General features: G+C 40.9%; 1 protein-coding gene across 1 annotated transcript in view; it reads left to right on the top strand.

Moving 5' to 3' along the window:
* Fh (fumarate hydratase) overlaps positions 1-12,500 on the top strand; it is a 25,445-nt gene that overhangs the window by 531 nt on the left and 12,414 nt on the right. The window contains exons 2-4 of the mRNA XM_021197689.1: positions 6,107-6,241; positions 8,762-8,872; positions 10,537-10,713. Of these exons, the coding sequence (XP_021053348.1) occupies positions 6,107-6,241; positions 8,762-8,872; positions 10,537-10,713 (423 nt within the window). The remainder of the gene's footprint in view (positions 1-6,106; positions 6,242-8,761; positions 8,873-10,536; positions 10,714-12,500) is intronic.

The raw sequence follows: 12,500 nt of genomic DNA, 5'->3' as shown, positions 1-12,500 counted from the left end.
AGGGAAGCCCCTTCCTTGTCCAGATGGCAAGCCCTGCTGACTGGACACAGACAGGATGCTCCCCTAGGCTAGGGTCACCCCCAGCTCGGGATTCTTGGTCCATCAGAGTGCTCTTTCCTGCTTTCAGGCCCTCGAAGTAGATGAAGCCAGTTTGTCTTCTGAACGGAAAGGCTTTGCTTCTTACTAACTTGACTATTTAGCTTGTGAGGTTACATGTGTTCTCACTCACAACTAACTGGGTGTAAAACTCCGAAATCCATAAATGTGGACCTAGGAACATAAGTACTCGAAAGCATGCCTGAGCAGATTGGATAGGACCGAACAATTGCTATTCAGAAAGACAGCTAAAGGAACTTAAGGGGCTAAGTCCAAGGTATGGCATGCTTCTTTAAGCCCCTGAACTGTTTAGAGTTCTTTAGAAAACGGTAAATGTGAGTGTGTATGTACTGTTAGGAAAAGTTTGAGAAGTGAATAGTTAGGAAGACCTCTCCGAGGTGTAGCATGTCTTCCGTAGTGTGGGGTGTGATTTCAAGTCCTACTGCCGCGTTCAGGCTTTATCCAGTTTCTACATGTGAAGCTGAGATAATTACAGAGGCTCAGCAAGATAGAACTTGGGAAAACATTGTGCTTCTTAATTAGACCTCCTCTAGTGCCCTTAAAAGGGCCAAGACATTCTCTGAACTTCTAGAAACTTGAATGACATCTCTCTGTACAGTCTTGAGGCTTGGGAGATGACAGCAGTGAAGAATTCATCAGGTGGTTCACACCCACCTGTAACATCAGCTTTAGGGGACCTGTAACACAGCCTTAATAGCCTTGACACATGCGTGTGTGCACACATATACACTGACATACACATAACACACATATGCACACTAACAAATCTTGGACAGAAGCTATGAAGTCCAGGTTGCTTAAAGTTCCTGGAACTTTGCTCTGGTGATTATAATGCATTCTAAAATCTCTTTTAAAAGACTGAGTTTCTTTTTGTTTTAAAGCTTCTTTAGGGGAACAGGAAGGTGGAATGAATCCATCATGGCAAATGTGAAAATAGCAGTTTCTTGCTTAGGGTTATAGTGTCAGAAAATAGAATCAGGGTACTTTTCTTTTTCCATGGTTCCAAGGACATTTCTTGTCCTTTAGCCTTCTCGTAATTTCCAGCAAGCCTGCTGATTTTGTTAAAAGTTGTTCTTTAGTATTGAGAAATTCACATGACCCTGGAAGCCCTGTTATTTAAAAGGACACTTCAGAGTTCACCTGAAGTGCGTCCTTGTGGAGGTATGACGCATTGTTGACGCCCTTTCTGCTTGGGGCCATGTAAATATGATGGTCCATTTATGCTTAGAGTTCAGAGGCTGTTGGCAAAGATTATACAAGGGACTGTCGAGATGGTTCTGAGGGTCAGAGTCTCTGCTCTACAACATAGGGAAGGAAGGTTTGATTCACAATTCCAGGGTGCAGTATTGCATGGCAGGGCAGGCATGACAGCAGGAGCTTGAGGAAACTGGACACACTAGGTGCGAACACACTGGTTGCACAGTCAGGAAGCAGAGAGCGTCGCTGACACTCAGATTGCTTTATAACTTTAAAATTATTTTATTTTTTAAATTAAAATATAGCTATAAATTTCCCCTTCCCTTGCCTTCCTCCCATGTACCAATCCCCTTGCTCTATGTCAAAATCATGTCTCTTAGTGGTTAGTGTGTGCGCATATGTGTGTGTGTTAATTCTCTGTTGTGATAAAACACCATGACCAAGGCAACTTATAGAAGGAAGGGCTTAATTTAGAAGCAGAGAGAGCAAACTCAAAATGTTAATAGCCTTTAGGCTCTCCAGTGACATACTTTGTCAGCAAGGCCACACCTCCTCAGCCTTCCCAAACAGGACCATTATCTAGGAACCAAGCATCCATATGCCTGAGACTATGGGAGACATCTTGTTCAAAGGACCACAGTATATAAATGCCTATCTATACAAGTGACACAGTGGAGTGTTGCACATGTACATATGATTTCAGGACTGAGCACTTAGCGGTGGATTTCCACTGCAGCACACATAGGATGCTGCCACTTACATAGTGGTGGTGCTCACAGCTTAGATGTCTTCCCATCTCAGTTATTCGGATCTAGAGGAGACGTTATGGGCAGGCCCAGAGGATTGTCTAGTTGGTGCTCAGTTCTGTTCAGGTGACAGTATTAATCATAACACTTGGGTTAAAGGTAGGAAATAGAATTTTGAAAGAGTTTGTTATATGCTGAGATGGTATAGTATTTGCTTTTGTTTTATGCTGGATATGTTTTTAAAGATAAAGACAGGATGCTTTTGACGTGTCTGCCAAGGTTGTGGTTTTAGCTACAGTTTATCTTTCTGCACCTAATTACAAATGTGGGTATGAAAATCCTAGATTTACCTTCATCTCTTCTGTTCTAGGTTAGTGGACCCACAGTTTCCCGCGGGCTGGGCAAGTGCTCAGCCATTAAGGTTCCCCTCCAAGGAATTAAATTACATTTGGAATCAATTTTTTCTTTTTAAGATTTAAAGCTGAAGCACATGACTAGAAGGAATCATGTCAAGTAACTTTTTTATTCTGCACACTACAGTAACTTACTTGGAAGATAAATTATTGATATTTAGTGACGAAATTTTAGTAATTTTGAGTACAGGAGGTGATCATAAAATTTTAAACCTGAAACTTAATTTTGTAAAGTGCAGATAAGAGCTGTTCTCCCCGGGAGCTAGCATCCTGGTATTCTCTAAGAAGGTAAGGAGGAAAAGGAGGGCCGGTGTCGTTTGCTGTTTGAGCTAAAGCTTACTTTCACATAAGGATGCCCTTTGTTTTTTAGGGCATCTGAGACAAAGGTTGTGGCAGGTTGCTTGCTTGTGCATCTCACATTTAAAAGCTCAGCTGTTGGTTTACAGGGCAGGAAACAAGTTGGTGAATGGGAGTGGTCATGTGATCGAACCCTGGGAAACCCTTACTGCACTTCACAGGACAGGGTATCACTCAAGGACTTGGGGCTACCTGGAAATTGCTGTCTGTTCCTTGGCTTCAGGAAGTGAGGATAGAAAAGAGCCTGCACAGAGACTGACACACCAGAGTGTCAGCCCAGCCTCTCTTGTTATTTGGGTGATTTTTCTGGTTGTTAGTCTTTTTTTTTTTTTTTTTTTTTTTTATTTTTTTATTTTTTGACTTAATAGTAATTGGATTGTTTAGATTTCTGTGGAATTATCCTCCCTCAAATGTATGATAGAATTTACCATAAGCCACCTGGACTGTGGATTATTTTTTTTATTTTTTTTTTTAAGATGTATTTTTATTTTATGTATATGAGCACACTGTCGATGACTTCAGACGCACCAGAAGAAAACATCAGATCCCATTACAGATGGTTGTGAGTCACCATGTGGTTGCTGGGAATTGAACTCAGCGCCTCTAGAAGAGCAGTCAATACTCTTTAACTCTTGAACCATCTCTCCAGACCCCTGGTTGTTTGTCTTTTAGTTAGTCTTTTAATGTTGGCCTCCTGAGGGCCTTGTAAGATCAAATGAAACACTGTATTAAAAGTAATATATATAAATATATAAATATGCTGCTTCCTCCTGTCCAAGGTCAGTCCCTATACATCTAAATGCTTAGGACCTGGGTAGGTGACAGTTTTTTCTCTTCACACAGCCATAAAGCCACTGTGATGTAAAACATTTTTGTGAATGTTTTTAATCTTAGGAGAAAACCACAAGTTAACTTTTCCTTCTCAGTTGACTGTATACTAAAGCAATTACTTAGGTATTATAAAATATTTTTGAAATGATTTGATTACATTTAGTTTTTAATAATGCAAGATACACACACACACACACACACACGTTCCCTGTGCAAAGATCAGAAAGTGACATCATGGATTCTCTATTGTTCTCTGTTATATCTCTTAAGAAAGGGTGTCTTGGACTGGAGAGATGGCTCAGCCATTAAAGGCTAGATTTACAACCAAAAAAACAAGAAATGGTGTTTCATGGAACCTGTGTTTGCATTAGGTTGGCAAACCAGTGGTCTGGGTCTCCTTGGTTCTGCTGTCGCAATGCTGAAGTGACAGGCATGTGCAGCCACATGTACTCTAACTCACCCATGTCCTCATGCTACAGGATGCATATACTAAAGTTCTGAGTGTCACTCTGAAGTCTCCTGAATGAACACATTGTGTAAATACACAACTTTTAGTGTTTTGTGGGTTTCTATAGGGTTATAAAATATTTCTTGACGGGAAATGATATATTTTAACTACAAAATCCCCCCAAACACCCTTCCCCCAAATAGTGATAGAAAGGTCACTTAATATTTCAGAAATATTCTGATAAGATTATTCAGGTATTAAATATTTATCACTTATGGTTCAATATTGTATATGTATTAAGTTTTATATTAAAATATATCACCATAAATTACTTGTTGAGCACTTGCTAATTTTTGTTTTAATTGGTGCACTTGATAGAAACCCAGCGACTGTAGAGCCAGGAGCCTTGGGCCCGTGCTCTTGCGCTCAGTGACTGTTGATTTTGGCTCCTGAGTCTCAAAGACCAACATGCATGCATTTGTTCTAATGTTTCTAGAGACTCCATAGCTTCCTCAGATTCTGAAGCGGTTCCATCACCCCAGAAGATGAAGTGACTTAGCCCATCTCTTCCCTCATATTTACCTTAGTTTGCAGGGGAGAAAGGCTGACTTGTAGAAGCTCCGACATCTGATAAGAGGTGGTTGTCTGTCTCCAGCCTGAGCCGTTCATGTTAGCACTGTCTCAAGCATAGTGACAGTTGGGCTACTGTAACTTTAATTTTTTCAAAACCTACTTATAATGATGGTTCTTAAATGTTTTAACCTTCCTTCTAGCCCACCATCCACCAGAGGTAGTAGATAAGAAAGAATTGCTGGGGGAGTGGAATGTTTAGAAAGGTTCTTTGGAGCAGATCCCATCGTGTTGTCAGTTGTCAGCAGCTCAGTTCACAGGTCAGCAGCGGGCAGCTCAGTCTACTGGCAAACACTTCATGGATGTATCAGCAGTCCATTTCGGTAGTGTTGGGATAGCAGCAGTGGTGGCATGACCTAGCAGGGACTGCCTGGCCTCAGGCAAATTGGCAGGAGTCAGCCAGGAGACATTTGGATCAGCAGGGACACCAGGAGAAGTTCTCGGTTGGTTGGTTGTGCCTCTTTCAAGATCAGTGCAGACACTATAAGCAAGCCCCAAGTACCTCTCACAGTCCATTGAGTCCTATTTATACTCCCTCCAAAGTCACGTGCCCTCCACATTTCTTGCCTCAGCACATGTGTCTGACTTAGCAAAACTCCACATGCATCTGTCTCAGCTGACATCACAGCCAATCAGCCTGAGTCTGCAGAAATGGCAAGAAACTGCAGCACATCATGGGAAGTTTTTGGTGCATTTCTCTCTATGGCATCTCGACAAATGCAGCTTAACTATGCAGTGTAAGGCAGACCAATGCATGCCTGTCATTAGCAGAGAATCCTTCACCACGTGTCCTTAAATGTGCTTGCTTTAGCAGAACATCCTTAAACCTGTGTCCGCTTCAGGAAAACACTCCTTCAGGTGTCTGCCCCAACAAAACCCCACCTGACACAATTGACTTTCCAAAGAACTATTAAGTTTCCACTTTAGACTATTTCTTAGCTTTGATTAAGTAGGTTTAAAAATCTCAAAGTGGTTTTATATGTCTCAGAAGATTCCAGCAAAATAAACTTTGAGTTCTGAATTGGTCAAATCTTGACTACTAATAGGCATATTCTTTCTTTTTTTTGTTCTCTTTTTCCTTCTTTCCTTCTTTCCTTTTCTCTCTCTCTCTCTCTCTCTCTCTCTCTCTCTCTCTTTTGTATTTCAGAGACTTTGTATGTTTATGATCTGGGCAGTATGTGAATTGTACAAGCTGTGCCAGAATTTATACATATGAATATTAAATCATTTGAAGGAAAACTGGGAAATTGACAAGATGGGATTTTTATGTTTTTATGATACTTATTTTTTTTTTTTTCCTTAAAGAGTTTGTTTGCTTTCATCCTGGACTTCCTTTTAAGCTAAACTGATGTCTTCTTTGTGTTTAGGCAAGCCAAAGTTCCTTCCGTGTAGAGTACGACACCTTTGGTGAATTGAAGGTACCAACCGATAAGTATTATGGTGCTCAGACTGTAAGATCTACGATGAACTTTAAGATTGGAGGTGCTACGGAACGTATGCCAGTAAGTGGCTTTGTGGGGATATTGGCTTAGAACTAGGCCGTATTCACACAGATCATATTTTGTAAATATTTTACAAAATTAAAATGTAAAGTTATGAGAAAACAAGCTTTCTATGTAGTGAATTTTAGAATACTATTATTTTCAAACAAGGCTTAGAACACTTTGTATTTTAGCTGTTTTATTAAATAATTTGCTAATAGGCAAAGGAGAGAGGGGGGCAGAAATAGACAGAGAGAGACACACAAAGAGAGAGAAAGGGAGTGAGAACATGTGTATGTATGTATGGGATGCATCAGAGCCGCTTACAGACTGTGATCTGGGTAGTCACGGTAGCTGTCTCCCAGTGTAAAGGCCGAGGATCTGATAGTTTTCCACCCCCAGCACTGAATGTCTCAACAGTCCCAGTCTGCTGCTGCTGGAGTCCCAGGGGATTTCTAGAGAGCTGCCGGTCTTCAGTCTACATTGTAATCCCAAAGGTTCTAATAACCAGGGAAGGAGTGTCTCAGCACAGGATGGGTCAGCTTGGCCAGCAAGAGGCTAAGCAGGCAAAAAGGAGAAGCTTCCTTCTCCCTGGTTTCACATGGTCAGCCACCAGAAGGTGTAGTACAGATTTAGGGCAGGTTTTCTGACCTCAAATGATCCATCAAGAAAGTCCTCCAGTGTGCCCAGCTGCTTAGGTTTTAGTAGATTCCAAAAGTGGTCAGGATGCCAACCAGGATGGACAGTTTGAAGGTGGTTTTGTTGTTGTTTGTTTGTTTGTTTGTTTTGTTTTGATGTTGGGGTTCTAGGATTTCACAGTTGGTACACATTTTTGTTTCAATACTCAATTTCTTTTTTTCCCACTGAATTAAAGCCCCAGTTTTCTTTAAACATTGTACTTTCTGTTGTGGTTCAGTTTCCAGAAGACTACATCACACAAATACATCAGCACGTGTGACTGTTGGTTTGATGCATAATGTTATGAGACAATTCTACCGCAGTCCCTTAAATCTGAGCTGCCATGAGTGAGATGATGTGCCAGTGTGTAGAGCACTAAGGGAGGAAGTGGCTGGAGCTGTGATGTGTAACTGATAGAAGGGTACATCTTGAGTTCAGAGATGCTCAGGCAGGAAGAGTTGGTGAAGTACATCTTACTCTTCAGGCGCCCAGCTGGGGTACAGAGATGGTCAGCGCAGGGCACAGGTCGGCCTGGAAGGAGCCAGGCTCCGTTTACTGAGATGCTGCGTACCAGTTATCGTTTCTGGATCCTGTTTTTCCTAAATACTTTCAATTTCACATTTTAGCTTATTTGTAGGTCTCTAAACTGAACCCTGAGTAACTTCTAGAATTTTATGATGGCAGCAGAATTTTGAAGGGAATCCCTTTGTCAGCTTTGCTGCTAATGCACTTGACAAGGGGTTAATATAGGGTCTGACTACATATTTGGGTGGCAAAGGTAGTGAGTGCACCCCAGATAATCTCCTTGTTCAGCTTCTGGGAATAAGGAGGTGATCCCAGCTGAGTTTGAGTGTGGGAGCACAGCAGCTGCTGCTCTGGAGACTGGGCAGCCATGTCTATACTGTGACACCTGAGCCATCAGATTTGTCACTGAGTTTTGTTAAATATGAGAAAGGCCATATACTTTGAGTTAAGTATGACTAGATCCAAGTGTTTGTACCTTACTTCTAAAGGAAAATGAACCCCTTATTATTATCATGAATGTCTATACGTAATCTTGAAAGGGGATAGAGGTGATGAGACTGTGAACTTCTCAGTGAGTAATTTAAGAATGTCATGACCCCCCTCCTCCCATGGTACCCTGTGCTTTCTTATCTTGATGTTGGATAATGAAACTTTCTCTGTCATGACCCCTGTGGCCCCTTCTCGTTTTTATGGCTTTGTCAACACTAGACTCAGTCACCCATCCAAATAGCTATGGTTATGATTCAAATCCCTGCCTGTTTTCATGTTGAAAAAGTCAGTTCCTAGCTGGGTGTAGTTGTTCTCACCTGATATCTCAGCCCTTTTGTAGTGATTTTGAAGTCATGCTTAAAGTACAGCATCTCTAAGGAGAAATGATTGAATACTATTTATTTTAATACAAAGTGCATAAAATAAATTTGGTACTTTATAGTATGCATCCATGAAACACAGTTACTATTGGCATTGTCTTTATACAAACATTTCTGTGTGTATCTATGTCTTTGGTTATAGATATGTGTACATTTATTCAAGCCTCAATTTTTTTTTTCTGTTCTATTGATTCATTGTACACAAAAGCAATTTTTCTCTGATTTTTAAAGTTTCGAAGTTTATAACCATGGTACCATTTTTGCATCTGCATAAAGTAGCAGGTTTTCATGCTTATCTAAGATTGTAGGTTTAAGGTGTTTCTCTGATTAATTTTAAAAGCAATTTTTCTCTGATTTTTAAACTTTCGAGGTTTATAACCGTAGTACCATTTTTGCATCTGCATAAAGTAGCAGGTTTTCATGCTTATCTAAGATTGCAGGTTTAAGGTGTTTTTCTGATTAATTTTAGATCCCAGTCATTAAAGCGTTTGGCATCTTGAAGCGAGCTGCTGCTGAAGTAAACCAGGAGTATGGCCTCGATCCAAAGATTGCTAGTGCAATAATGAAGGCCGCAGATGAGGTAGGACCTGATAATCATGTTTACACAAAGGCACTGAAGCTCTGAGGTCCTCTGTGTGCTGATAAGCTCTGTCTGTGGGAGGGCACTGGAGTTAGTGAGCTTCAGGGTGGTGTGGCAGCTTTATTGTTATTACTCAGTGCTCGAAACATCCAGGGATGACATTTCTGGGTATTTTTACATCTTTTTAAGTCTCTTGTGATTTATATCGTTTTAAGAAAAAACTGAAAAAGATGGTTTGAACTTAGGTTTTTATCTTATGAATAAGTGATGACCTTTTAAACTAGTTGATTATTTGGTTATACTTCTCAAGAATATAATCTCCTTAGGGCTGCCTTGAGGAAGTAGTCAGAGATGAGTTGAAACATTGTATTTAAAATGTTAACTTTACAATGTGCACTTAGTTATAAGTAATAGAAATTAGTTCCTAAAGTTTGGCCTAGAACAGAGCTTGATCTCAGAGAGGAGCGTTTTTAAAACATACTCTATGGTCTTAAATTTGAAAGTTTAAAAAGAAATGGACAGAAAATGGTCTCTATGTATCATCTGTCCCCAGTAGACTCTATATATGCTCAGGTTCCTTTTTTTGAACTATGTAATAAAATCTGTGCACTCCCTGTCAGGTGTTTTGAGTTTTCTTGCTTACTTGTAATAGCTCATACAAGCTGCTAATGTAAATGCTGTGTAACAGTACAAGATGTGCATGCTTAGTATAAGCACAGCTTTTAAAAAATATTTTCATCCTGTGAGGGGTTGGCTCTGTGAAGGTGGAGCCTACAGTTCTGGGGCCCTTCCTAAACACAGTCTACCACTGGGGTGACAGAAGCAGGTGCTGCTGGACCAGGGAGTAGTGCTGGCTCTATGATGGAGTTACACTGCCCTTCATGCTCCAGGCAGGTGACCAACGGTTATGTTCATAGAGCTGGAAAAGGAGGCATTGATTCAAGGTAACTCAGCTCTCAAATACGTTCTGATCTTCTCAGTTAATCACTTTATAGTGAGGCTAAGGATTGTGTTAGGAAGCCTGCAGTTCAGAAGCTACCACATACATTGAGACCTCCAAGGGGCAGTGAGATTGTTGGTGGGTAAAGGTTCCTGCTTCATAAGCCCAAAGACCCAAAGCTCGATTTCCAGGATCCATGTAAGGTAGAAAGAGAGCTCTGAACTCCATAGAGTTGTCCTCCGACTCACTACACACACACACACACACACACACACACACACACAGGCATACCGATGCAGTGCTTTGCGTTTGACAGTTGCTGCTCACTGGCCATCACTTTCTCGAGCTCGTTCCCGTGCTGACTGTGGCAGTGGCTTCTGTTAGGTGCGCTCACACTAGCAGCCTCACAGGTGGCCCTCCATTGCAGCAGGCAGCTCAGGCCAACAAGGAAAGTGGCTTCCATTCAGGTTTTATCTGAGGCTTCATGTTTCAAAATATCTATAATTGGAAAAAGTGATGCCACAGATATTTAGGATTGTGCCACAGCTGCTTTTAACTGTCTTGAAGCCATTAGCAAGCCACTTAGCATGAGGAACAACCAACATCGTTAAGATAGTTCTGTAAGCAGAGCTCTACTCAATCATGGTTGATTTTAAATAGCTAAACAAATACCTAGTTTTGCTTATTTTAAAAAGACTTACTGTTAATTCTTTGTCTCCTGCAGGTAGCTGAAGGCAAATTAAATGATCACTTTCCTCTGGTGGTTTGGCAGACTGGATCAGGAACCCAGACAAACATGAATGTAAATGAAGTCATTAGCAACAGAGCAATTGAAATGTTAGGAGGTGAACTTGGCAGCAAGAAGCCTGTGCACCCCAATGATCATGTTAACAAAAGCCAGGTAGGTGCGTGCGCTCTGCCTTATCGGGATAGACTGACAAGCATAGGGGGACTGTCCCCGTAAGTCCAGCCTCTGTGCTTCATTAGAGAAGTCTTAGGAATCATGCCTGCTTTCAAACTTCATAAAGCAATCACTCTTAGGACAGCCTGGTTTTGAGTATGTGTATGTTTTTATTGTCTCAATTATTTAAAACATTCCTTACTTCAAAATGATGTAAAGATAATCTAGTCTTCTTTATTCCCGTAACGCTAATGCCTTTTATAACAGGCCTTGCTTACCAGGAGTAAGAAGCTGTTCTCATCACAGTGATCTTAAACAGGCTTCTTTTAGGGGTTCCCAGTTTTCCTATTGGGTTTTCACTTTGACATTTAGGGTTCCTGAAGTGTGGGCAGGCTGTGGTATATAGTCCGTAACAGTAGCAGTGCCCTCACTTGGTGTGGAGACGAGGCTGTGCTGTTTCAGGGGCTACCCTGTAAGGGAGAGGCCCTTCTCATTGCTGCCTGCCTTGCTGCGGTGATGCTACACTATATCACTGGTTGTAAGGTGACCCTGCTAGGTGTCACTACCCACCGTTGTGTAATGTTTGCAACCTTGTATTTGTCACATCTTGATCTATTCCTGGCATGATGTTGGGGCATCATTCTAGAAGAAACTAGAAGAAATTTCTTGGTGTGTATTAGATTCACCGCAGAAGTTATCAGAGAGACCTTGAGTCTAGGAATAATTTCCACTTAAAAGGAGATTCTGTTTGTCAGGGGAGCTTCCCTGTTGACTGACTGCTGGGTATTTTATTGTTTTTTGCTGTTTGTAGTCTGCTGTGCCAGGTTTGGACTCCAAGCACTTCTCTGCTGTCTTAATAACAGTTTTCAGTTTTCCTTTCTTAAATTTTTTTACATTTGGTTTTTGAAATAGGGTTTCTCTATGCAGGCCTGATTGTCCTGAACTAGCTGTGTAGAAAAGGCTGGCCGTGAACTCAGCTGCCTGCCTCTGCCTTCTGAGTGCTGGGAGTAAAAGTGTGCCGCCCCCCCCCCCCAAGTTTTCCTTCTTCTTCTTTTTTTTTCTTTTATTTAAAGATTTACTTATTTATTATATGTAATTACACTGTAGCTGTCTTCAGACACACCAGAAGAGGGCATCATATCTCATTACAGATGGTTGTGAGCCACCATGTGGTTGCTAGGATTAGAACACTGAGCCATCTCTCCAGCCCCAGTTTTCCTTCTTTTTACATTTATTAATGGGAGTTTTTCTGTAAGGAAGCTTTGTTCTCCCATTCATTTATATATTCATTGTGCTTTCCACTATAAATTCACAATGGCTTGCTGATTCTTCAGTTATAATCCTATATTTTGTTATTTATGTTACCGAGATTGAGTTGGGGAACCTTGCTTCAGTTTGACTTTTGTGTCCTTTAGGCATCCTATAGGCTGTCTTTTCTCTGAACCTTTATGTATTGTTGTGGCAAGATATCCATGCCCACTGTACGACATCAAAGCCTATCATAGTTTTTCCTTGCTCCAGCCCTGGAAACAGCCTTTAATTTTTTTTAAAAAAAGAAATTAGGACCTGGGTGCTGGGTCTGATATATTTTTAAGTACCAAAAGCAAAGGTTTTAATATAGTTTATTTTATAGAGCACTTTAAAAACTCAATATTACTTTCAAATATGTTTTTTTAAACATAATTTACAGTCTGAAGTCTGCTTTAGATTGGTGTAGTAGGAAACAGGAGTCAGAGACTGCATTGCCGGTTGGTGTAGTAGGAAACAGGAGTCAGAGACTGCATTGC

This window comes from Mus pahari, chromosome 5, assembly GCF_900095145.1.
Source record: "Mus pahari chromosome 5, PAHARI_EIJ_v1.1, whole genome shotgun sequence".
In the NCBI taxonomy this organism is placed as follows: domain Eukaryota; kingdom Metazoa; phylum Chordata; class Mammalia; order Rodentia; family Muridae; genus Mus; species Mus pahari.
Note: the sequence above shows the minus strand (reverse complement) of the source record. Positions and strands in the feature narration are given on the sequence as shown.